This window comes from Pristiophorus japonicus, chromosome 12 (assembly GCF_044704955.1).
Source record: "Pristiophorus japonicus isolate sPriJap1 chromosome 12, sPriJap1.hap1, whole genome shotgun sequence".
NCBI lineage: Eukaryota > Metazoa > Chordata > Chondrichthyes > Pristiophoridae > Pristiophorus > Pristiophorus japonicus.
In genome coordinates this window covers 75,679,920-75,707,351 of record NC_091988.1, presented here as the reverse complement: position 1 = coordinate 75,707,351, position 27,432 = coordinate 75,679,920, and the positions used below count along the sequence as shown (strand labels likewise).

The following is a 27,432-nucleotide window of genomic DNA, read 5'->3' as shown; positions in this document are numbered from 1 at the left end:
TCTATCCACCATGCTCGTTATATCCTCAAAGAATTCTAATAAATTAGTTAAACATGATTTCCCCTTCATGAATCCATGTTGCGTCTGCTTGATTGCACAATTCCTATCTAGATGTCCCGCTATTTCTTCCTTAATGATAGCTTCAAGTATTTTCCCCAGTACAGATGTTAAACTAACCGGCCTATAGTTACCTGCCTTTAGTCTGCCCCCTTTTTTAAACAGAGGCGTTACATTAGCTGCTTTCCAATCCGCTGGTACCTCCCCAGAGTCCAGAGAATTTTGGTAGATTATAACCAATGCATCTGCTATAACTTCCGCCATCTCTTTTAATACCCTGGGATGCATTTCATAAAGGTTCGCGGAGTCAGAGGAAATGTATTAGCATGGATAGAGAATTGGCTGGCTAACAGAAAGCAGAGAGTCGGGATAAATGGGTTCTTTTCGGGTTGGAAATCGGTGGTTAGTGGTGTGCCACAGGGATCGGTGCTGGGATCACAACTGTTTACAATATACATAGATGACCTGGAAGAGAGGACAGACTGTAGTGTAACAAAATTTGCAGATGACACAAAGATTAGTGGGAAAGCGGGTTGTGTAGAGGCTGCAAAGAGATTTAGATAGGTTAAGCGAATGGGCTAAAGTTTGGCAGATGGAATACAATGTCGGAAAGTGTGAGGTCATCCACCTTGGGAAAAAAAACAGTAAAAGGGGAGAAATTACAACCTGCTGCGGTGCAGAGGGATCTGGGGGTCCTTGTGCATGAATCCCAAAAAGTTAGTTTGCAGGTGCAGCAGGTAATCAGGAAGGCGAATGGAATGTTGGCCTTCATTGCGAGAGGGATGGAGTACAAAAGCAGGGAGGTCCTGCTGCAACTGTATAGGGTATTGGTGAGGCTGCACCTGGAATACTGCATGCAGTTTTGGTCACCTTACTTAAGGAAGGATATACTAGCTTTGGAGGGGGTACAGAGACGATTCACTAGGCTGATTCCGGAGATGAGGGGGTTACCTTATGATGATAGACTGAGTAGACTGGGTCTTTACTCGTTGGAGTTCGGAAGGATGAGGGGTGATCTTATAGAAACATTTAAAATAATGAAAGGGATAGACAAGATAGAGGCGGAGAGTTTGTTTCCACTGGTCGGGGAGACTAGAACTAGGGGGCACAGCCTCAAAATACGGGGGAGCCAATTTAAAACCGAGTTGAGAAGGAATTTCTTCTCCCAGAGGGTTGTGAATCTGTGGAATTCTCTGCCCAAGGAAGCAGTTAAGGCTAGCTCATTGAATGTATTCAAATCACAGATAGATAGATTTTTAACCAGTAAGGGTATTAAGGGTTACGGGGAGCGGGCGGGTAAGAGGAGCTGAGTCCACGGCCAGATCAGCAATGATCTTGTTGAATGGCGGAGCAGGCTCGAGGGGCTAGATGGCCGACTCCTATTCCTAATTCTTATGTTCTTATGATCAGGACCAGGGGACTTGTCTACCTTGAGTTCCATTAGCCTGTCCAGCACTACCCCGCTAGTGATAATGATTATCTCAAGGTCCTCCCTTCCCACATTCCCGTGACCAGCAATCTTTGGCATGGTTTTTGTGTCTTCCACTGTGAAGACCGAAGCAAAATACTTGTTTAAGGTCTCAGCCATTTCCACATTTCCCATTATTAAATCCCCCTTCTCATCTTCTAAGGGACCAACTGTTAAAATATAGGCTGCTAAAAAAAATTTGCTGCATTTTCTGATCTGGCTCCTTTGCTACGTTCCTGCCCTGTGTGTCCCCAGATTCAGATGGACAATATGGTCATCCTAATTCATGAGGAGGAAGGTGAAATCGATAGTGAAGAACAACATATTAGAGCGATAATCTTGTGTGTACAGCAGTCACGAGCCACCAGAAGATGGGGCGACAAATAAACACATTCCTGAAGGACTGTTGTGCTGCAGTTAAGAGCCGCAGACGGTACTTACTGTGATCGTGTGAAAATACGAACAGGGATTGGTTCAAGAGCATCGCAATAATTCTCTGGTAGCGCCCGCAGTGCTCTCCTGCGGAGTGTATCAACATCACTAGAGCCCTGGAATAATTTGGTGAAAGAAGAATTGAGCAGCGGAACATCTTCAACATAAAATGAGTCACGCTAAGATCCTGTAATTCAACGCTGATTCTACCTCCGTAACATCACCAGTCTGCGCCCCTGCCTCAGTCCATCTGCTGCTGAAGCTTATTTTACCTTCAGATGCAACATTTCACATGCTTTCCTGGCCGAGCTCCCAAACTTCCACCCTTCGTAAACTTAAGCTCGATTATGAGGGGGCTTGACAAGGTGGATGCAGAGAAGATGTTTCCACTAATGGGGGAGACTAGAACTAGAGGGCATGATGTTAGAAAAAGGGGCCACCCATTTAAAACAGAGATGAGGAGGAATTTCTTCTCTCAGAGGGTTGTAAATCTGTGGAATTCGCTGCCTCAGAGAGCTGTGGATGCTGGGACATTGAATAAATTTAAGACAGAGATAGACAGTTTCTTAAACGATAAGGGGATAAGGGGTTATGGGGAGCTTGCGGGGAAGTGGAGCTGAGTCCATGATCACATTATCCATGATATTGAATGGCAGAGCAGGCTCGAGGGGCCGTATGGCCTACTCCTATTCCTATTTCTTATGTTCTTATGTAAAATCTCTGATGCCCGTATCTTAACTCGCCCCAAGTCCAGTTCACCCATCACCCCACCATGTGCTTGTTGGCCTACTCGGTCCCCACCATGAACTCCATTCCCAAGTCACCAGCTCCATTCTCTCTCCCTCGTCACAATCTGAGGTTGAACCAGACCATCCAAAACCCTGGCGTGCTATTTGACCATGAGATGCGCTTCCGACCACATATCCGCTCCACTGTACGACCAACACAAAAGCAAAATACTGCGGATGCTGGAATCTGGAATAAAAACAGAAAATGCTGGAAATGTCAGCAGGTCAGGCAGCATCTGTGGAGAGGAAGCAGAGTTAACGTTTCAGATCGATGACCCTTCGTCAGAACTGGAGAATGTTTGGAAAGAACAGATTCTTAACAAGCACTGATAGGGGGTGGGGGGCGGGGAAGAAAGAACAAGGTCTGTGATAGGTTGGAAGACAAGAGAGATTAGAGATATAAAAGGGATAATGGCACAAATTCAAATGGTAATGCCAGGAATTAGAAAAACATTCGTCAAGATAGGGTGTGAATGATGGGATAATGGCCAACTGCCATTAGAGACAAGGAGAAAAATAGAAAGAAAGAAACAGGCTCTGAAGGGGGTGGGGGCGCGGGGAAAAGGAGCCAAAGATTGGCAGCGCTTACACTCTGAAATTTTTGAACTTGATGTTGAGTCCAGAAGGCTGTAAAGTGCCTAAACGAAAGATGAGGAGCTGTTCCTTGAGCTTCGTACTTCCACCTCCGTAACATCGCCCGTCCCGCTCCTGCTGTAGCCCATAAGAACATAAGAAATAGGAGCAGGAGTAGGCCAATATGGCCCCTCGAGCCTGCTCCACCCATTATACGATCATGGCTGATCTGATCATAGACTCAGCTCCACTTCCCTGCCCGCTCCCCATAACCCATTATTCCCTTATCAGTTAAGAAATTGTCTATCTCTGTCTTAAATCCATTCAATGTCCCAGCTTCCACAGCACTCTGAAGCAGCGAATTCCACAGATTTACAACCCCCTGAGAGAAGAAATTCCTCCTCATCTCAGTATTAAATGAGCGGCCCCTTATTCTAAGATCATGCCCTTGAGTTCTAGTCTCCCCTATCAGTGGAAACATCCTCTCTGCATCCACCTTGTCAAGCCTCCTCATAATCTTATATGTTTCGGTGAGATCAACTCTCATTCTTCTGAATTCCAATGAGTAGAGGCCCAACCTACTCAACCTTTCCTCATAAGTCAACCCCCTCATCTCCGGACTCAACCTAGTGAATCTTCTCTGAACTGCCTCCAAAGCAAGTATCTTAAATATGGAAACCAAATCTGTACGCAGTATTCCAGGTTTGGCCTCACCAATACGCTGTATAACTGTAGCAAGACTTCCCTGCTTTTATGCTCCATCCCCTTTGCAATAAAGGCCAAGATCCCATTGGCCTTCTGATCACTTGCTGTACCTGCATACTAATCTTTTGTGTTTCACACGCAAGTACGCACAGGTCCCACTGTACTGCAGCACTTTTCAATTTTTCTCCATTTAAATAACTTGCACTTTGATTTTTTTCTCCCAAAGTGCATAACCTTACACTTTCCAACATTATACTCCATCTGCTAAATTTTTGCCCATTCACTTAGCCTGTCTATGTCCTTTTGCAGATTTTTTGTGTCCTCCTCACACATTGCTTTTCCTCCCATCTTTGTATCATCAGCCAACTTGGCTACGTTACACTCGTCCCTTCGTTCAAATCATTAATATAGATTGTAAAAAGTTGGGGTCCCAGCATTGATGCCTGTCGCACCCCACTGGTTACTGATTGCCAACCCGAGAATGAACCATTTATCCCGACTCTCTGCTTTCTGTTAGTTAGCCAATCCTCTATCCATGCTAATATATTACCCCCAACCTCGTGAACTTTTATCTTGTGCAGTAACCTTTTTGGTGGCATCTTGTCAAATGCCTTCTGGAAGTCCAAATACACCGTATCTCCTGGTTTCCCTTTATCCACCTTGTTCGTTACATTCCTCAAAGAATTCCAGCAAATTTGACAAATCGACTTCCCTTTCATAAATCCACGCTGATTCTGCCTGACTCAATTATGTTTTTCCAAATGTCCTGCTACTGCTTCTTTAATAATGGACTCCAACATTTTTCCAACCACAGATGTTAGGCTAACTGGTCTAGTTTCTTGCTTTTTGTCTGCCTCCTTTTTTTTTAAATAGGTGCGTTACATTTGCAGTTTTCCAATCTGCTGGGACCTCCCCAGAATCCAGGGAATTTTGGTAAATTACAACCAATGCATTCACTATCCCTACTTCTCTTAAGACCCGAGGATGCAAGCCATCAGGTCCAGGGGAATTATCCACCTTTAAGTCCCATTATCCTATTGAGTATCACCTCCTTAGTGATTGTGATTGTGTTAAGTTCCTCCCCCCTATAGCCCCTTGACTATCCACTGTTGGGATATTGTTAGTGTCCTCTACCGTATAGACTGATACAAAATATTTGTTCAGAGTTTCTGCCATCTCCATGTTCCCCATTACTAATTCCCCGGTTTCGTCGCCTAAGGGACCAACATTTACTTTTTCCACTTTTTTCCTTTTTTATATACCAATAGAAACTCTTGCTATCTGTTTTTATATTTTGTGCTTATTTACTTTCATAGTCTATCTTCCCTTTCGTAATCATTTTTTTAGTCATCCTTTTACTGGCTTTTAAAAGCTTCCCAATCTTCTGTCCTCCCACGAGTTTTGGCCACTTCGTATGCCCTTGTTTTTAATTAGAAAGCGTCCTTTATTTCTTTGGTTAGCCACGGATGGCTATCTTTTCTTTTACACCCTTTCCTCTCACTGGAATATATTTTTCTTGAAATATCTCCTTAAATGTACGCCACTGTTCATCAATCGTCCTTCAGTTTAATCTATTTTCCCAGTCCACTTTAGCCAACTCTGCCCTCATATAATTTAAGTCTCCTTTCTTTAAGGTTAGTAAGCTGGTTCGAGATCCAACTTTCTCATCCTCCATCTGAATTTGAAATTCAACCATACTATGATCACTCCTTGACTAGGAGATTGTTTATTAATCCTGTCTCATTACACAGGACCAGATCTAAGATAGCCTGCCCCTGATTGGTTCCGTTACATACTGCCCAAGAAACCCATCCCTTGTGCACTCGATGAACTCTTCCTCAAGGCTACGCAGACCAATTTGATTTGTCCAATCAATATGGAGGTTAAAATCACCCAGGATTATTGCTGTTCCCTTTTTACAAGCCCCCACTATTTCCTGGTTTATATTCCAACCAACAGAGTTGCTATTGTTAGGGGGCCTATAGACTACGCCCACCAGTGACTTTTCCTCTTATTGTTCCTTATCTCCACCCAAATTGTTTCAACATTCTGATCATTTGAGCCAATATCATTTCTCACTTTTGCAGTGATTCCATCCTTTATCAACAGAGCTACCCCACCTCCTTTTCATGTCTGTCTGTCCTTCCGGATTGTCAAGTATCTCTGAATATTCAGTTTCCAATCCTGGTCACCTTGCAACCACGTCTCTGTAATGGCTATCAAATCATAATGATTTGTATCTATTTGTGCCGTCAACTCATCTATTTTGTTACAAATGCTACGTGCATCTTCTGCTGAAATCCTCATCTGTACCTTTGTTACCTCGACACTCGACTATTCAATGTTCTCTTGGCCAGCTTCCTAGCTTTCACCCTCAATAAACTTGAGCTCATGCAAAACTCTACTGCTTGTATCCTAACACACACCAAGTCCCATTCACCCATCACTCTGGTGCTTGTTGACCTATATTGGCACCCGGACCGGCAACCCCTCAATTTAAAAATTCTCTACCTTGTTTTCAAATCCGTCCATAGCCTTGTCCCTCCCTATCTCTGTATCCTCCTCCAACCCCACAACCCCGCCAAGATCACTGCCCCTTGCGCATCCTCGATTTTAATCACTCCACCATTGGTGGCCGCACCTAAGGCACCAATTCCTTCACTAAACCTCAGCCTCTCTCACTCTCTCTCCTCTTTTAAGACGCTCCTTAATACCTGCCTCTTTGAACAAATTTATTGACCATCTGTCCTAATATCTCCTTATGTGGCTCGGTGTCAAATTTTGTTTGATAAACGCTCCAGTGAAGCAACTTGGGATGCTTTACTATGCTAAAGGCGCTATATAAATGTAAGTTGTTCTTGTTGTGTGATTGAAAGAGGGCGGACTCTGCTTCTGGTCAATCACCTTGCCAGTCGTGAGGATGCAAACTCTAACTGTATTGGCGGGACTCAGTTGGAAGTGAGCCACTCTCCAGATTTTGAGCATATAACCTGGATTGACACTCCAGCGTAGTACTGAGTGGGGGTGGGGGTCATGGGCGCAGCGGGGGGAACGGGGCGGGGTGCCACGTTTTTGGAAGCAATGACTTTCGGATGAGACGTTTAACTGAAGTCTGCCTGTACAGATGGATTTTCTGTGTGACAACAGCCCCGTAAACAACAATCAACATGACTTCAAACAGGAAAGATCCTACCTGACCCAATCTCCTTGATTTATTTTTGGAAATTATAACACAAGTCCACTGTGCTAAGTCCAATGCCATGTGTACTCAGACAATCAAAAGGCATTTCATAAAGTACCACATGGACGGTTACTAATTAAACTCAAAGCTGTCGGATTTCAGGGAAAATCTTAATATAGATAAGAACATAGAATTAGGAGCAGTAGTAGGCCATTCGGCCCCTCGAGTCTGCTCCACCATTCAATAAGATCATGGTTGATCTTCTACCTCAACTCCACTTTCCTGCACTGTCCCCATATCCCTTGATTCCCTTAATATTCAAAAAATCTAGCGATCTCTGTCCTGAATATACTCAACGACTGAACCTCCACAGCCCTCTGGGGTGGAGAATTCTAAAGATTCACCACCCTCTGAGTGAAGAAGTTTCTCCTCATCTCAGTCCTAAATGGCTGAGCCCTTATTCTGAGACTGCAACCCCTGGTTCTAGACTCCCCAGCCAGGGGAAACATTCTCCCTGCATCTACCCTGTCCAGCCCTGTAAGAATTTTGTATGTTTCAATGAAATCACCTCTCAATCTTCTAAACTCTAGAGAATATAGGTCTAATCTGCTCAATCTCTCCTCATAGGACAATCCCTCCATCCCAAGAATCAGTCTGGTTGCACTCCCTCTATGGTAAGTAAATCCTTCCTTAGGTAAGGAGTCCAAAACTGTACACAATACTCCAGGTGCGGTCTCACCAGGGCCCTATATAATTGCAATAAGATGTCTTTACTCTTATACTTAAGATTATTTCTTATAACAACAACGACGACTTACAGAGCTAGGGAGGGATGAGATTTTTTTAAATGGTGGTGGGCAGGGATCGCTAGCCAATGTAGTTCAGTGAGCACATGAGGTGAACGGGGGTTGGCGCGAGTTAGGATCGGGGCGGGAGAGTTTTGGATGAGCTTGAAAGGTGGAAGTTAGGCTGCTGGCCACTCGAGCATTGGAATAGTCGAGTCCGGAGGTAACAGAAACATAGGCGAGGCTTTCAGCAGCAGATGGGCGGAGGCAGAAGCCCTCGTGTATGCATCAAGCCTCTCCGTAAATGCATCAATGCTCTCTGGTTCAGCATCTCCATGTGGCAGTGAGTTTCACATTCTCAATACTTTTCACCCTCACTGAAACCGGACTCATCCTGAAATAAAAACAGAAAATGCTGGAAATACTCAGCAAGTCAGGCAGCATCTGTGGAGAAACAGAATTAAGGTTTCAGGTCGATGAACCTTCGTCAGAACTGGAAAAAGTTTACAATGTAACAAGTTTTTTAAATATGCAGAGGCAGGGAGAGGGACAAAATGGAAGGTCAGTGATAGAGTAGAAGGGAGAAGAGATTAAATGACAAAAGGGATTGCAATGTATGCACCTGTGAGTAGGCTCACAGGTGTTTGGAGCTGTTGGAGGCGTGGCCTAGTTATTTGGAGCCTGGAGCAGTGAGGGAAGGAGCTCCTGCTTCAGCTCCTGCCTGTAGGCCTGTGGAACCCTGAGACCAGCCCAGGAAGGGGCTTACTACTTCATTTCACCATCCAGAGGGAGAGGAGGAGAGCAGAAAACTCAATTATATCACTTCTACAGAGAGTTGGAGAGAGGGGGAACAACAACAACCTGAGGAAAAACATCCAGTGTGGAAGGAGGGAGACTCAAATAATATTCTACAGGTGGGTGAACTGGTGCATTCCCCTAAAGATTTTGTTATATCGGTGGGGGGAGGAAAGAAGAATAATTCGAGGGCCGGAACATCGCGGGGGGTGTGTGCGTGTGGAAGTGTGTGTGGGGGTCTTGTTTATAACTAGGCCCCACACACCACTGAAGCACCCCTCCCCCATTACCTAGCCTGGGATAGCTGGAGCTACCTGGGTGAAGACTCGTTTACATCTCGTTTAACATCGTTGGGAGTACTGTGCCTGGGTGGTTCCAGCTATCCCGGGTGAAGACATCTTCTCCCCCCACCCGAAGACCACCTAATAAGACTGTGTTCCTTTGCCATCTGGGGAGTGCACCCCAGCAACACCCACCCATCACTGTGAGGGGAGACCTGCCCTCACAGCTTCCCTCTTTCCCACCCCTCTCTCTCTTTCTCTGTCACTCTCTCTGCCTCTCCCCTTGCTCTCTGAGAGCCCCTTTCCTCCTAATTAAAAATTAAATTAAGACAACTGAGGAGAGGGAGCAAGGCCCCTCCCCAATCGTTAACCAGGGGAGAGGTGTGCCTCTTTAAGAGCTCCCTCTGCTCAACTTTAAAAGAGGCCATTAAGACCTTTGAGGCCTGTGACTTTGGGGTGAGTGTAGCCCTTAAAGGGACCCCATGATGGCAACCCCATCCACGTCGGTGGCAGGACCAGCAAGGACGTACGCGCAGGCGGCGTCCACATCCACGGCGCCTCCTGTGCCTCCTGCTGCCCTGCCACCTTTCCAGTTAATTACTAAAAAAAAACGGGGTCAAGAGCTACACTCACCCCATGATGAGCATCGAGGAGTGCGTGCGGGCGATGGCTGGGGTAGTCGGCCCCTCGGCCATTGTCGCAGCCTCCAAGATGTCCGGGAAGGCCGTGTTCTTCCTGGGGTCGGAGCGGGCGGTGTCTCTGGCCCTTGAAAAGGGGCTCACGGTGGGCGGGACGTTCCTGCCGGTGGACCCTCTCGAGGCCACCACGCAGAGGGTCATTCTTTCGAACGTCCTGACCTTTGTTCCCGCTGAGCTCCTCCTCCCTCACCTACACCAACTGGGGGAGGTAAGGTCAGGGATTAACCCCATACCGCTCGGCCTCAGGGAGAACAGCCTGCGCCACGTGTTCTCCTTCCGCCGCCAGCTTTTTGTCTGGCTGGTGCGGGAGGAGACAACCGAGGGCACCTTTAACGTGGTGCACGAGGGGACTGCCTACCGCGTCTTCTGGACGTCGGACGGCATGCGTTCGCAAGAACTGCCCCGCCTCCAAGGCTGCCAAGCCACCGAAGGCGGCCAAGGCTGGCGTCGGCGCCACCGCCACCCCTCCTCCTAGTAGCATCCGCGTACTGGGAGCCGTAGGTGCGCGGGCATCGTCGGGGGCCTTTGTCTTCACGGCCTCCGGCAGGGGGGAGGGAGAGCATCCAGGCGGAAAGAAGGCGCGGAGGAAGACTAAAAACCTCGAGGCAGGTCACCTCAGTGCGCCAGACAGCCCCATCACTGCGCTCAGCCCAACCCTGTCACCGGCGAGCGCAGGGTGCCTGAGCCCGTGCCTGAGCCCTCGACCAATACCGCAGAGGGGCTCGGACGCGGGCAAGAAAAGAAAAAGGGGGGAGCAGAGCAGGAGGCCTCGGCAGACATGGAGGTCTCCCTGCCTCCGCGCCCCCCCAGGAAAAAAAGGATGCGCCGCTCCAATGAGGCGGAGGGGGAACAACATCCCTCCGTGGAGGAGGCGGTGCCCGCCGCGTGTCTTGCGTCCCCCACCAGCGCCCCCAAACTGCGCTGTAGGCGGGAGGAATCTGTCCCCGGGGAGGGTGAGACAGTCGAGGCTGCCCAGCCTCTGCCTCCCGGGGGTGGCGAGGAAGATCTGCCTGTCGTGGGGGGCGTGGGGCCGGCGGAGGAATGCGTTGCCGCCGGGTCGAGCGTCCTGGGGACTGAGGCGGGTGGGGTCGAAAAGGCCGAACTTGAGCCCGCCCAGCTAACAACCAACTTCCCCCGGGACTTGCTCGATCCAGCAGGAAAAGAAAATTTTAATGATTTTAATGATTCTGCACACGCTGGGCCGGGGGGTGGCGGCGGGGAGGGGGAAGAACACCAACCCTCGCCCCCTACTTTGGAGCTGGGGGAATTGGAGGACCTGGAACATTTCTTTGACCAGGTCTCTCCATGTTCCCCGGTTCCTGGGGCGGAGGAGGAACTCCTTCCGCTGTCGCTTCCCGACACAGCACCACAAATAAAAGAGCCCAGTGGGGACTCCTCTGCCGACGATCCTGGGGGTGGGATCGGGGCAGAGCCAGGGCCGGATGGAGCCGTTTGCCGTACCTCGTGTGGTCGACGGGCCGGCTGCTAGCGGCGACCTCCCGGACGGGGACGGGGACTCGGTGGGGGACGCGGGAGAAGATCTGGAGTCCATCGCCAGTGAGGCGGTGGATCTCCTCGCGCCTGCCGCTGAGTCACCCCTCATTCCTGTAAAGGAGCTCCGGGACTTTTTGGTCCAGAGCCAGGGTCGCCACAACTGAGCCCATCTGGCCCTGGAAAAATGGTCCGAGCCGGGGCTGCTCATCACGTCCGTCCGCGCCGCTGCTAAAACCATGGCCGCGGGCGGGCCATTATCAAAGGCGCAAAGCCTTGAGCTGCGCTGGCTCAAAAGATTCCTCGCTGGGCTGCTGAGGGAGTGGAGGTCAACAAACGACTCCACTCCCCCACCACAATAGGTTAGGTAGAGGTTGCACTATGCTTTTGTCATGAAGATAACCATCGCCAGCCTCAACATCAACGGCGGCAGAGGGGCACGCCGTAGATTTGACAATTTTTCGCTCCTGCGGGAGGGGAAATATGCGGTGTGCTTCCTGCAAGAAACCCACACCGTTCCGGGAGACGAAGCCACGTGGCTCCTGGAATGGCAAGGAGAGGTTCGCATGAGCCACCTCACCGCCACTTCTTGTGGGGTGGCCATCTTGCTGGCCCCGCATTTTCAGCCGGAGATCTTAGGGGTCGAGCAGCCTGTGCCAGGCCGCTTGCTGCACGTCACGGTTTGCCTGGGGGACGTGCCGCTCCATCTTGTGAACGTGTATGCCCCTCAACCCGGCCCGCAGCAAATGCGCTTCTTCGAAGAAGTGTCCGCTCTTCTTGGCTCCGTCGACGTCGGCGACTGCATTGTTGTCGGGGGGGATTTTAATTGCACCCTCGAGGCGAGGGACCGCTCCGGTGCCCCGCAGAGCATGACGGCGATGGAGAAGTTGAGGGACCTGGTCGGGTCCTTCGACTTGGTGGACGTCTGGCGAAATCTCCATCCCGACTCCAGCGCCTTTACTTGGGTGAGGCCTGAAGTAGGATGGTCTAGAGTCGACCGCCTTTACGTGTCTCGGGCGTACGTTTCCTGCGTCCCGGCGGCCTCCATGCGGCCGGTGCTGTGTTTGGGACCACCACCTGGTGTGGGCGGAGCTCGCTTCGCTCCGCGCGAGGACGGGGTCCGCGTACTGGCACTTTAACAACCGGCTGCTGGAGGATGAGCGGTTCCAGGACTCGTTCCGTCGTTTCTGGGCCGACTGGAGAAGGAAGAAGGGGGGCTTCACCCTCCTTGAGGCTATGGTGGGACGTGGGCAAGGCTCACGTCCGTGTCTTCTGTCAAGAGTATGTGAGGGGGTCAACCAAGAGGCGGGCGGCCAGGGTCGGACGCCTAGAAAAAGAGATGCTCGACCTGGAATCCCATCTCGGTCAAGTCGTCGAGGACCCGGCCCTGCGGACGGTGTATGAAGCGAAGAAGGCCGCGCTGAAGGACCTGCAGTTCGTCGGGTCCCGAGACGTGTTCATGAGGTCTTGACGCTGCTGGCCGACGACGGCTCTCTCGTCTCGGATCCGGAGGGCGTCAGCAACAGGGCCTGAGAATATTACGGGGCTCTGTTCTCTCCGGAGCCGTCCAGCGAGGAAGCGCGTAAGGTTTTGTGGGAGGACCTGCCGAAGGTCGGCCCGGAAGGCGCTGAAAATCTGGAAGCTCCGCTAAGCCTGGCGGAGCTGACTGGCGCCCTCGACCAGCTCTCGACGGAAAAAGTCCCGGGGCTGGACGGGCTGACCGTGGAGTTCCACAAGGCGTTCTGGGACGTCCTGGGGGGCGACTACGCGCGGGTCCTGGGGGAAAGTCTGGCGACCGGGCAGATGCCCCTCTCTTGGCGCAGGGCAGTCATCGTCCTGCTGCCTAAGAAGGGTGATCTCCGCCTACTTAAGAACTGGCGCCCGGTCTCCCTCCTCAGCACGGACTACAAAATCTTCGCCAGGGCGATGTCTGCTCGCCTTGGCGAGGTGCTGGACCACATGATCCACCCCGACCAGTCCTACACGGTCCCGGGCCGGACAATCCACGATAACATCCATCTGGTCTGGGACATCATCCATCATTCCCAGGAGGCTGGTCTGTCGGTCGCCTTCCTATCCCTCGACCAAGAGAAGGCGTTCGACAAGGTGGATCACGATTATCTGTTCGGAACTCTGTGCGCTTTCGGGTTCGGGACGCATTTCGTCGCCCAGATCCGACTTTTGTACGCCGCCGCGGAGTGTCTGATTAAGGTTAACGGGTCCTTGACGGTGCCCCTTCGCTTTAGGAGAGGGGTGCGCCAGGGATGCCCCATGTCCGGCCAGTTATATGCCATCTGCGTGGAGCCTTTCCTGCACCTCCTGCGGACGAGGTTGACGGGACTGGCTCTGCAAGGGCCGGGCGTGGAGGTCGTCCTCTCAGCTTACGCCGATGACGTGCTCCTCACGGTAGAGGATCCCATTGACCTGCGGAGGATGCGTGAGTGCCAGGAGATTTACTCGGCCGCATCCTCCGCCAGGATCAACTGGGAGAAATGTTCCGGACTCCTGGTGGGTCAGTGGCAGGTGGACTCCCTGCCAGAGGAGCTCAGGCCTTTTGCCAGGAGCACGACCCATCTCCTCTATCTGGGAGTCTACCTTAGCCCCGACGAGGAAGCCTGGCCGGCGAACTGGCAAGAGCTGGAGGCCAAGGTCGCCGCTCGCCGAGGGCACTGGACAGGACTGCTCCGAGTGCTGTCCTACAGGGGTCGAGCGCCAGTCATAAACCAGCTGGTGGCCACTATGCTGTGGCACCAGCTGGTCACTTTGACCCATCCCCATGCGTTTGTCGCCAAGATACAGAAGAAGCTGGTGGACTTCTTCTGGAACAACAGGAAGCACTGGGTCTCTGCCGCGGTCTTGAGTCTCCCGCTTAGGAAGGGCGGTCAGTCGTTGGTGTGCGTCAGCACCCAGCTAGCGACTTTCCGTCTTCAGAACCTGCAGAGATACCTTTACGTCGAGCCCCCTCCTAGGTGGTGTGCGCTGGCGACGTATTTCTTCCGCCAGCAGCACAGCCTCAACTACGACACGCAGCTCCTGTTTGTGAGCTTGGGGGGTATCAGGACCGCCGTCCAGGGGCTGCCTGTCTTTTACAAGGAACTCACCAGGGTCTGGAACAAAGTCTCCACCAAGCGCAGCTCTCCACCGGCTGGAGTGGCGGCTGTCCTGCAGGAGCCGCTGCTCGAGAATCCGTACCTCCACAACCGAGGTTTTAGGTGGCAGGTCAGACGAGAGGGTTGTGGCTGGCGGAGTGACCAGGGTCAGGGACCTGCTCGATGGCAGAGGAGCGGGCTGGGTGGCGCCAGACACGCTGGCACGGTGCCTAAATTCGGCCGACGTCCGCCGCGCGGCCGATGCAATCGAGTTGCTAAAAACAGCTCTGGGCCCTGACTCAGAGGTGTATCGAGGAGGCTCAAGCACGTGGGGAGATCCCGTCCGAACTGACCCCTGTCCGGACGGAATTCCTCATCGGCGCCAAACCCCAGAAACTCCCTCGGGAGCCAGCGCCTCACAACTTGAGCCGCCTCGGGGAAATCCCCTCCGTGCCTTTCAGTTCTGTGCGGAGGGGTTTCCTGTACGGGCTGCTCCTGCACACTCTCAACCTTGCCATCCTCGTCTGCCGTCCGGACACGGAATGGCGCACCATCTTGCCATCCGGAGGAGTTGGGGGTCCCGATGGAGTGCACTCTACATGGGAGTCCTCCCATTATTTATCGGGAACTTGGCCTGGAGGGTGGTGCATGGAGCAGTCCCGTGCAATAAATTTTTAAGCCGGTTCACGGGCTCCCAGGCCGCATGCAATTTCTGCGGTCTGGAAGAGTCCGTGTTCCATGTTTTTATTGAATGCACGAGGTGCAGCCCCTGTTCCATTATTTAAAGGGGCTGCTCCTCAATTTCTGGTTGAACTGCAGTCCCACACTCCTGATCTTTGGGCATCTTGTGCGGAGGGGAGCGGGTTGGTCCGAGGGCCTCCTCGTAGGACTGCTCCTGGGTATGGCCAAGGGTGCCATCAGCCGGTCCAGGCAGCGGGCGGTCGAGGGGGTCGTTCAGCCTGACTGCCTGCCTCTCTTCCGTGCTTACATCCGGGCCAGGGTGTCCCTAGAGATGGAGCACGCGGTGTCCACCGGTACGCTCGCGGCCTTCCGCGAGAGGTGGGTGCCGGAGTGACTGGAGTGCATCATCACCCCCGGCAACCAAATTTTAATATGATTTTACATGTTTTAAAGTTTAAATTGTTTTAATTGCCGGATTTTGAGTGTTCCCCTCCCCTTTTATTGGGGGCACTTGTAAAAAAAATATATAATTTTAATGCCCCCCCAAAAAAAACACAAAAAAATTTTTAAAAAGAGGGCAGTTAAAAGTGTCTGGAGCGTCCGCCAGATCGGGGGGGGGGCACTTGATCTAATGCTTATTTTGTTCCCCCCCCGCAAAAGAGTAGTAGAGCTGTTGAGAGGAGGCGGGGGTCCCCAATGGAGTGCACTATTCACGGGAGTCCTCCCACTATTTATCAGGGACTTTGCTTGGAGGGTGGTGCACGGAGCAATCCCGTGCAACAAATTTTTAAGCCGGTTCATGGACTCCCAGGCCGCCTGCAATTTCTGCGGTCAGGAGGAGTCCATGTTCCATGTTTTTATTGAATGCACGAGGCTGCAGCCACTGTTCAACTATTTAAAGGGGCTGCTCCTGAAATTCTGGCTGCATTCAGTCCCACACTCCTGATCTTTGGACACCCTGTGCGGAGGGGAGCCGGTAGGACCTAAGGCCTCCTTGTTGGACTGCTCCTGGGCATGGCCAAGGGGGCCATCAGCCGGTCCAGGCAGCGGGCGGCCGAGGGGGTCGTTCAGCCCAACTGCCTGCCTCTCTTCCGCGCTTACATCCGAGCCAGGATATCCCTGGAGATGGAGCACGCGGTGTCCACCGGTACACTCGCGGCCTTCCATGAGAGGTGGGCGCTGGAGGGACTGGAGTGCATCACCACCCCCGGCAACCAAATTTTGATTTGATCATTTAAGTTTATAGTTTAATTTATTTAATTTGACGATTTTAGAGCCCACCCCTCCTTTTAGCCAGGGGACATTTGTATAATTTCTGTTTTTAGTGCCCTAAAAAAAAACCCTCCCCCAAAAAAAGGAACACTGGAAAAATATTTATTTTGGAGTGTGACTCCCCTTGCAGGGGGCATTTGTTTAAAGTGCACAACTAAAATAGTTGAACTGGTAATGTATAGTGTCATTGTTAAACCTTTTGCCAATAATTCTTCATGGCAATGTGTTGCTATAAATTCTTAAGCAAAGAACCCATGATGCAAATACATTACAAGGATGATGGTGCCAGGGAAAAGGAAATGATAATGGGTCAAGTAAAGAAACAAAATGTGGGTCTAGATAGGGTGTAAATGGGAATAGCAGAATCATCAACATCAGTTGCCGTCTGAGAAAATGGGGGAAGAGGTTATGATCTGAAATTGTTGAGTCAGGAAGGCTGTAAAGTGCTTTATCCAAAAATGAGATGCTGTTCGTCGAGCTTAAGTTGAGCTTCGTTGGAACAATGTAGGAGGCCGAAGACACAGAAGTCAGAGTGGGAGTGGAACAGTGAATTAAAATGACAGGCAACCGGAAGCTCGGGGTCACACTAGCTGACTGAACGGAGGTGTTCCGCGAAGCGGTCACCCAATCTGTACTTGGTCTCCCCACTGTAGAGGAGACCACATCGTGAGCAGTAAATATAGTGTACTAAATTGACAGAAGTACAAGTAAATCGCTGTTTCACCTGGAAGGAGTGTTTGGGGCTCTTGATGGTGGGAGGGGAAGAGGTAAAAGGGCAGTTGTTGCATCTCCTGCACATGCACGGGAAGGTGCCGTGGGAAGGGGAGGGGGTGTTGGGAGTGATTGAGGAGTGGATCACGGTGTCGCAGAGGGAACAGTCCCTTTGGAATGCTGAAAGGGGAGGGAAAGATGTGTTTGGTGATGGGAATCACACTGGAGGTGGTGGAAATGGCAGAGGATGATCCATTGAATGTGGAGGCTGGTGGGGGGTGGAAGGTGAGGACAAGGGGAACCCTACTGTGGTTCTGGGAGGGAGGGGAAGGGATGAGATCAGAAATGTGGGAAATGGAACGAATGGTGTCGAGGGCCATGTCATCAATGGTGGACGGGAATCCTCAGTTGAGGAAAAAGGAAGACCTATCGGAAGCACTGGTATGGAAGGTGGCATAATTAGAACAGATACGACGGAGGCGGAGAACCTGGGAGAATGGAATGGAGTCCTTACAGGAAGCAGGTGGGTGGAAGTGTAGTCAATGTAGCTGTGGGAGTGAGTGGGATTATAGTGAATATTGGTCGATAGTTTATCCCCAGAAATGGAGACAGAGATGTCGAGGAAAGAAAGAACTGGAGATGGACCATGTGAATGTGAGGGAAGGGTGGAAATCGGAAGCAAAGTTGATGACATTTTCCAGTTCAGGGCAAGAGCAGGAAACAGCACGGATATAGTCATCAATGTACCGGAAAAAGAGGTGAAGGAGGGGATCGGAGTAGGACTGGAACAAGGAATGTTCCACATATCCACCGAAAAGTCAGGCACAGCCAGGACCCATATAGGTTCCCATAGTAACACCTTTTATTTAGAGGAAGTGAGTGGAGTCAAAGGAGAAGTTGTTCAATGTGAGAACAAGTTCAGGCAGGCAGAGGAGGGTGGTAGTGGATGGGGACTGGTTGGGCTTCCATTCAAGGAAGAAGCGGAGCACCCTCAGGCCATCCTGGTGGAGGATGGAGGTGTAGAGCGATTGGATGTCCATGGTGAAAAGGAGACGGTAAGGGCCAGGAAATTGTAAACTGTTGGTGGTGGAGGGTGTCATAGGATCATAGAAAATTATGACACAGGAGGCCAGTCGGCCCATCGTGACCATGCCGATCGAAAAAGAGCTACCCAGTCTAATCCCACCTTCCAGCACTTGATCCGTAGCCCTGTAAATTACAGCACTTTAAGTGTACATAACTTAATTTAATTGTGATGAGGGTTTTGGCCTCTACCACCCTTTCAGGTAGTGAGTTCCAGACTCTCGCCATCCTCTGGGTGAAGAAATGTTTCCTCATCTCCCCTCTAAACCTTCTACCAACTACTGTGAATCTGTACCTCTGGTTATTGACCCCTCTGCTAAGGGAAATAGGTCATTCCTATCCATTCTAGCTAGGCCCCTCTTAATTTTATACAGCTTAATTAAATACCCGCCTCAGCTTCCTGTGTTCCAAGGAAAACAAACCCAGCCTATCCAATTGTTCCTCATAGCTAAACTTTTCCAGTCCTGGCAACATCCTCATAAATCTCCTCTGCACCCTTTCTCGTGCAATCACATCCTTCCTGTAATGTGGTGACCAGTACTGCACGCAGTACTCAAGTTGGTCTAACTAGTGTTGTATACAGTTCTAGCATAACTTCCCTGCTCTTAGATGCTATGCCTCAGCTAATAAAGGAAAGCATTCCGTATTCTGTTTTAACTACCTTATCGACCTATCCTGCTACCTTTAAGGATCTGTGGACATATACTCCAAGGTCCCTCTGTTCTTCCACACCTCTCGGTATCTTCCCATTTATTGTGCATTTCCTTGCCTTGTTGCCCCTCCCCAATGCATTACCTCACACTTTTCCGGATTGAATTCCATTTGCCACTTTTCTGCCCAACTGTTCATCCATAACTTCCTGCTGTCTGGAGCTTTCCTCCTCACTGTCAACCACACGGCCAATTTTTGTATATTGGGCAAATGTCTTTATTATGCCCCCTACATTATTTAAATGGGGAGAGATTACAAAATGCTGAGGTATAGAGGGATCTGGGGGTCCTTGTACATGAAACACAAGAAGTTAGCATGCAGGTATAGCATGTAATTAGGAAGGCAAATGGAATGTTGGCCTTTATTGTAAGGGGGATGGAGTATAAAAGTAGGGAAGTCCTACTACAACTGTACAGAGCGTTGGTGAGACCACACCTGGAGTACTGCGTACAGTGTTGGTCTCCTTATTTCAGAAGGGATATACTTGCATTAGAGGCAGTTCAGAGAAGGTTCACGAGGTGGATTCCTGAGATGAGGGGGTTGTCTTATGAAGAAAAACTGAGCAGGTTGGGCCTATAGTCATTGGAGTTTAGAAGAATGAGGTGATCTTATTGAAACATGTAAGATTCTGAGGGGGGCTTGACAGGGTAGATGCCGAGAGGATGTTTCCCCTCGTGGGGGAATCTAGAACGAGGGGGCATACTTTCAGAATAAAGGGTCGCCCATTTAAAACGGAAATGCGGAGGAATTTCTTCTCAGAGGGTCGTGAATCTTTGGAATTCTCTGCCCCAGAGAGCTGAGGACACTGGGTCATTGAATATATTTAAGGTGGAGATAGACAGATTTTTGAATGATAAGAGAGTCAACGGATATGGGGAGCGGGCAGGGAAGTGGAGTTGAGGCCAAGATCAGATCAGCCATGATCTCATTGAATGGTGGAGCAGGCTCGAGGGGCCAAATGGCCGACTCCTGCTCCTATTTCTAAATGTAAGTCTAAATCATTAATATATTCTGCAAAAAGTAAAGAACGGAGTACTGAGCCCTGTGGAACCCCACTGGAAACAGCATTTCATTCACAAAAACTCCCCTCAACTATTACCCTTTACTTCCTGCCACTGAGCCAATTTTGGGTCCAATTTGCCACTGTCCCTTGGATACCATGGCTCTTGATCAGCCTACCATGTGGGACCTTGTCAAAAGCCTTGCACAGAGAGGTCTTAAACGGAGTGGAGTTAAACAGAGTGGTTTATTCAGGAATTTGGAAAGAGTGTGAATTCGGAGAGGGGAAGATTAAATTAAAAATTACAAATAGGTATGTGATATTTCACCGAGGCAGCGTACCTGTGTGGGAGCAGCCTCGGGAGCTGAGGTGCAGGCTTAAAAAGCAAGGCTCAACAGGCAACATTCGAAAGGGACATCAGAGTTTAAAAATGACATTGGCACAAGGGAAGTAGCTGATTGGTGAGTGTTTTTTTTCCTCTGTTAAGTTAGTACTTAGTCTTTAATAAAGGTAAGTTAAATCAGCTGATTTATGAGCAGTGGCTGGGGGTGTTTTGTTAAGGTTTAGAATTAAGTTCTACTTGATAGTTCCGAGTGTAACTAGAGGGATGGCAGGGTATTGCATATCCTGTGGCATGTGGGAAATCCTGGATACTTCGTGCAGCTGGGACGACCACGTGTGCAGGAGGTGTCTTCAGCTACACCAACTCGAGCTCCGCGTTTTGGAGCTTGAGCGGTGGCTGGAGTCACTGCAGTGCATCCGTGAGACTGAGAGCTACATGGATAGCACATTTGTAGAGGTGGTTGTTATGTATACAAACCTCACCAATGTGTAAGGCTTGCCACCAGGGGGCACACCTGTGGGAGGCCTAAGGTTCACGTGTGCACCCTGGGCAAGCAGGTATAAAAGGCAATCCACCATGCTGCTTCCTCACTTTGGAGTTATATTAAAGGTCACAATGGTTTGAGTCTTGTGGAGTTATTCTGAACATAATAATTGGCGACGAATTACAGATCACGAACTTTCACGTGGTAATGGCTGCCATTGATATTCTTGAGAGATTTGTTGAGAGTGATGATTGGGAAGCCTTCGTTGAGCGTCTTGACCAGTACTTTGTGGCTAACGAGCTGGACACGGCCGAGATGGCGGTCAAGCACAGGGCGATTCTGCTCACTGTATGTGGGTCTTCGATATATGTCCTTGTCAAAAATATTCTGGCACCAGTCAAACCAACAGACAAGACTTGCACAGATCTGTGCACACTGGTTCGGGAACACCTCAAGCCAAAGGAGAGCATCCTAATGGCCAGGTATCGCTTTTACACGCACCATCGCTCCGAAGGCCAGAAAGTGGCGAGCTTTGTCGCCGACCTAAGACGCCTTGCGGGATAGTGCGAGTTTGCCGGATCTTTGGGGGAAATGTTGCGGGACTTTTTCATGCTTGGAATCGGCCACGAGGTCATTCTTCGCAAACTGCCGTCTGCCGAATCCCTAGATCTAAGCAAGACCATCACGATAGCCCAGGCTTTGATATTCACGAGCGACAACACGAAACAGATATCTTCACAGCATCAAAGCTCACCGGCAAGTACTGTTCATAAAATAATGCCTTCAGCAGGCAGATCTGAACATGGCAGGGCCTGCACGACCGCAGAGGCCAGGCCTAGGGTGACTCAGAGGCTGCTCTGGGTTGTGAATGTGTATCCATTAACACCATATTGGCGCTGCGGGGGGAGTCATAGAGCCCATCAATGTCGATTCAAGCACTATGTGTGCAAGGGCTGTGAATCAACGGGGCACCTCCAGCGAATGTGCAAACGACCTCTGACTCACCACGTGGCAGAGTCAGCAGAGGACGACCGATCCATCGTGGATCACGCTGAACGAGCAGGAGAGGCAACTCAAACTGAGGATGAAGAGGAAGTGTATGGGGTACACACCTTCACCACCAAAAGCCCTCCGATAATGTTAAAAGTTAAACTTAATGGCATTCCAGTCTCCATGGAATTGGACACGGGGGCGAGTCAATCAATCAACCAGAAGGCTTTTGAGAAACTGTGGGACAACAAGGCACAGAGGCCAAAACTGAGCCTGATTCACACAACGCTGCGCACTTACACCAAAGAACTTATTCCTGTTATCGACAGTGCAGCAGTGAAAGTATCGTACGACGGAATGGTGCATGATTTATCACTATGGATTGTACCAGGTGATGGCCCAATGCTGTTCGGCAGAAGCTGGCTAGGAAAGATCCGATGGAACTGGGACATCAAAGCTCTGTCTCCGGTGGATGATGCCTCGTGCGCCCAGGTGCTAAACAAATTCCCGGCATTATTTGAGCCAGGCATGGGCAACTTCACAGGCGCCAAGGTGCAGATCCATCTTGTTCCTGGGGCACGGCCCGTTCATCACAAGGCCCGAGCAGTCCCATATATGATGTGAGAGAAAGTCGAGATCGAGCTGGACAGACTTCAACGAGAGGGAATCATATCGCCAGTCGAGTTCAACAAGTGGGCCAGTTCAATCGTGCTGGTGCTAAAGAGTGATGGGACGGTCAGAATCTGCGGGGACTACAAGGTAACAATCAATTGAGTCTCGTTACAGGACCAGTAACCACTACCTAAAGTGGAGGACCTATTTGCAACGAAAGTCATTCACCAAGCTAGACCTAACCTCTGCTTACATTACACAGGAGCTGGCTGAACTGTCAAAGAAATTGACGTGCATCAACACGCACAAAGGATTGTTCGTGTACCACAGATGCCTCTTTGGGATTCGCTCAGCTGCAAGAGGAACATGGAGAGTCTGCTGAAATCGGTTCCATGCACTGTGGTGTTCCAAGACGACATCTTGATCACTGGTCGCAACAGCACCGAACACTTGCACAACCTGGAAGAGGTTCTAAAGCGAGTGGACAGAGCAGGACTCAGGCTGCAACACTCCAAGTGTGTTTTCCTGGCACCAGAGGTCAAATTTCTGGGGAGAAAGATTGCGGTCGACAGCATCAAACCCACAGACCCCAAGATGGAGGCCATCAAGAATGCACCCAGACCACAGAATGTGATGGAGCTGTGTTCGTTCCTGGAACTCCTCAACTATTTTGGTAACTTTCTACCGGGTTGAGCACTTTGCTGGAACCCTTGCATTTATTGCTACGCAAAGGTGACGACTGGGTAAATCTCAAGAAACAACCTTTAATAAGGCCAGAAACCTGCTATGCTCTAACAAGTTACTTGTATTGTGTGACCCATGTAAGCGTTTAGTACTCGCTTGTGATGCGTCGTCGTACGGGGTTGGTTGTGTGTTACAGCAAGCAAATGTGTTAGGCAAACTGCATATGCAAGGTCATGGTGGTCCTGGGAAGTTCAGCCAGAGCCAAATCCACAGTACCACAGGTGGCTCAGCTGCACAGGAGGGAGGAAGAAGAATGGAAGAGCTATTGTGGTAGGGGATTCAATAGTCAAGAGAGCAGACAGCCGTTTCTGCAGCCGCTGACGTGACTCCAGGATGGTATGTTGCCTCCCTGGTGCCAGGGTCAAGGATGTCACTGAGCGGCTGCAGAGCATTCTGGGGGGAGAGGGTGAAAAGCCAGAGGTCATGGTCCATATTAGGACCAATGACATAGGTAGAAAGAGGGATAAGGTCCTGCAGGCAGAGTTTAGGGAGCTAGGAGATTAAAAAGCAGGACCTCAAAGGTAGTAATCTCCGGATTACTCCCGGTGCCACAAGCTAGTGAATACAGAAATAGGAGGATAGAGCAGATGAATACGTGGCTGGAGAGATGGTGCAGGCGGGAGGGCTTTAGTTTTCTGAAGCATTGGGAGCGGTGGGACCTGTACAAGCCGGACGGGTTGCACCTCACCAGAGCCGGAACTAATATCCTCACAGCGGGGGTTTGCTAGTGCTGTTGGGGTGGGTTTAAACTAGCTTGGCAGGGGGATGGAAACCTGAAAATAGATTTGGTAGGGAGGGGAGTAAAGCTGGAATTTGAAAGCAAAAATAAAGAAAGTGAGTTTGAAGGAGAAAGGGTAAAAAACATATTTCAAGGCGCTTTGTCTAAATGCACATAGCATTCGTAACAAAATAGATGAGTTGATGGCACAAATAGATACAAGTGGGTATGATCTGATAGCCATTGCAGAGACGTGGTTGCAAGGTGACCAGGACTGGGAATTAAATATTAAGGGGTATTTGACAATCCGGAAGGACAGACAGAAAGGAAAAGTCGCTGGGGTAGCTCTATTAATAAAGGATGGAATCACTGCAACAGTGAGAAACGATATTGGCTCAAATGATCAGGATGTTGAAACAGTTTAGGTGGAGATAAGAAATAAGGGAGAAAAGTCACTGGTGGGCGTAGTCTATAGGCCCCGAACAGTAGCAACTCTGTTGGTCGGAGTATAAACCAGGAAATAGTGCGAGATTGTAAAAAGGGAACAGCAATAATCATGGGTGATTTTAACCTCCATATGGATTGGACAAATCAAATTGGTCAGGATAGCCTTCAGGAAGAGTTCATATAGTGCATAAGGGATGGGTTCCTTTAGCAGTATGTAACAGAACCAACGAGTGGGCAGGCTATCTTCGATCTGGTCCTGTGTTATGAGACATGTGTTATATATGTGGACTTGTATTTACTCTGTACAGCCACCAGAGGGCTCATCCCCTGGAGTCCCAAGGGATCCCATAATCCCTTGGGAGCTAAGGTATTTAAGGAGGCTTCACTGGTTGGAGAGACACTCTGGAGACCTGCAATAAAAGACTGAGGTTACACTTTACTTTGAGCTCACCGTGATCAGCCTGACTCTTTCTCCGTACACAACAACTGGCGATGAGATACAGATAGAAAACCGAAAGATGCAGAGAACAGTGGGCATCCTGGAGAAATTTTCAGAGGGAAATGATTGGGAAACTTGTGTGGAGCGACTCGACCAATACTTTGTGGCTAGATGGGGTAGAGAGCGCTGCCAAACGAAGGGCGATCCTCCTCACCGTCTGTGGGGCACCAACGTATGGCCTCAGGAAGAATCTGCTCACTCCAGCGAAACCCACGGAGAAATCATACAACGATTTGTGCACACTGGTCCGAGAGCATTTGAATCCGAAGGAAAGCGTTCTGATGGTGAGGTACCGGTTCTACACTACAAAAGGTCTGAAGGCCAGGAAGTGGCGAGTTATGTCGCCGAGCTAAGACGCCTTGCAGGACATTGCGAATTTGAAGGACATTTGGAGCACATGCTCAGAGACCTTTTTGTACTTGGCATTGGCCACGAAACCATACTTCGCAAACTTTTGACTGTAGGGACCCCAACCTTGAGTAAGGCCATAGCGATAGCCCAGACGTTCACTGCCACCAGTGACAATACGAAACAAATCTCTCAGCACACAAGTGCTGCTACAAGTACTGTGAACAAAGTGATGTTGTTTTCGAATCGTAAGGGACAAAGCAGGTCACACATAACTGCAGCTACATGTCTGCAGATGACTCAGAGTCCACCATCAAGGGTGATGAATGCAAGGCCATTAACACCTTGTTGGCGCTGCGGGGTGATCATCGTTTCCATTCATGCCGATTCAAAGAGTACGTTTGCAAGGGCTGTGGAACAATGGGACACCTCCAACGAGCTGCTAAGCCTGTTAAACCTGCAAACCACCATGTTGCAGAGGAGGACAAATCCATCACGACGAACCAGAGCCTCAGATAGAGGAGGCAGAGGTACATGGGGTGCACACATTCACCACGGATTGTCCCCCGATAATGCTGAATGTTGAACTAAATGGACTCCCGGTGTCAATGGAGCTGGACACGGGCGCGAGCCAGTCCATCATGGGCAAAAAGGCTTTCGAAAGGTTGTGGTGCAACAAGGCCTCAAGGCCAGTCTTAACTCCAGTTCGCACGAAACTAAGAACTTACATGAAAGAACTGATTCCTGTAATCGTCAGTGCTACCGTAAAGATCTTCTACGATGGAGCGGTGCACAAGCTACCACTCTGGGTGGTACCGGGCGATGGTCCTACACTGCTCGGCAGGAGCTGGCTGGGAAATATACGCTGGAACTGGGACAACGTCCGAGCACTATCGCCTGCTGACGACACTTCGTGTACCCAGGTCTTAAACAAATTTCCTTCGCTGTTCGAACCAGGCATTGGGAAATTCCAAGGAGCAAACGTGCAGATCCACCTAATCCCAGGGGCGTGACCCATACATCACAAGGCGAGAGCAGTACCGTACATGATGAGAGAAAGGGTAGAGATCGAGCTAGACAGGCTGCAATGAAAGGGCATCATTTCACTGATCGAGTTCATCGAGTGGGCCAATCCTATTGTCCCAGTCCTCAAGGGAGACGGCACTGTCAGAATCTGTGGTGATTACAAAGTAACGATCAATCGTTTATCCCTGCAGGACCAATATCCTACTACCAAAGGCCAACGACCTCTTTGCAATGCTGGCGGGAGGAAAGACGTTCACGAAGCTGGACCTGACTTCAGCCTACATGACGCAGGAACTGGAAGAATCATCGAAGGCCCTCACCTGCATCAACACGCACAGGTGTCTTTTTGTTTAAAACAGATGCCCGTTTGGAATCCGATCAGCGGCAGCAATATTCCAGAGAAACATGGAAAGTTTACTGAAGTCGGTCCCGCACACCGTGGTCTTCCAGACGACATCTTGGTCACAGGTCGGAACATAGTCGAGCACCTGTAGAACCTGGAGGAGGTTCTTAGTCGATTCAGGTTAAAATATTCAAAGTGCGTTTTCCTGGTGCCTGAAGTGGAGTTCTTGGGAAGGAGGATTGTGGCGGATGGCATCAGGCCCACCAACGTGAAGACGGAGGCAATCGAGAATGCACCAAGGCCACAGAATGTGACGGAGCTGCGGTCGTTTCTGAGACTCTTGAACTATTTTGGTAACTTCTTACCGGGTCTCAGCACACTGCTAGAACCACTACATGTCTTACTACGAAAAGGGGGCGAATGGGTTTGGGGCAAAAGCCAAGAAAATGCCTTTGTAAAAGCGAGAAAATTGTTATGCTCAAACAAATTGCTTGTGTTGTATGATGCATGTAAGCGTTTGGTACTAGCATGTGATGCGTCGTCATATGGCGTCGGGTGTGTATTGCAACAAGCTAATGATTTAGGGAAATTGCAACCAGTTGCTTATGCATCCAGGAGTCTGTCTAAGGCTGAGAGAGCCTACAGCATGGTTTAAAAAAAAGTGTTAGTGAGTATCTATGCGGTAAAGTAAATGCATCAATATCTGTTTGGGCTAAAATTCAAATTGGAAACTGACCATAAGCCACTTATATCACTGTTTTCCGAGAGTAAAAGGATAAATACCAAGGCATCGGCCCACATCCAGAGATGGGCGTTCACATTGTCCGCATACAACTATGCCATCCACCACAGGCCAGGCGCAGAAAACTGCGCCGATGCTTTCAGGGTGGAAATGGCGCAGCTCGCAGATCTAGCCATGGTTATGGAAGCATTTGAGAGTGATCAATCACCCATCACTGCCCAGCAGATCAAAACCTGGACAAGCCAGGACCCCTTATTATCTCTAGTCAAAAGCTGTGTGCTTCACGGGAGCTGGTCCAGTGTCCCAGTGGAAATGCAGGAAGAGATAATGCCGTT

The 27,432-nt window shown here is 50.0% G+C and overlaps 1 protein-coding gene across 1 annotated transcript in view; it reads right to left on the bottom strand.

Annotated features, from left to right (window-relative positions):
- LOC139277343 (monoglyceride lipase-like) overlaps nucleotides 1-27,432 on the bottom strand; it is a 118,031-nt gene that overhangs the window by 69,941 nt on the left and 20,658 nt on the right. Inside the window, exon 2 of the mRNA XM_070895691.1 lies at nucleotides 1,967-2,073. Coding sequence (XP_070751792.1) covers nucleotides 1,967-2,063 — 97 coding nt within the window. The 5' untranslated portion in view covers nucleotides 2,064-2,073. The remainder of the gene's footprint in view (nucleotides 1-1,966; nucleotides 2,074-27,432) is intronic.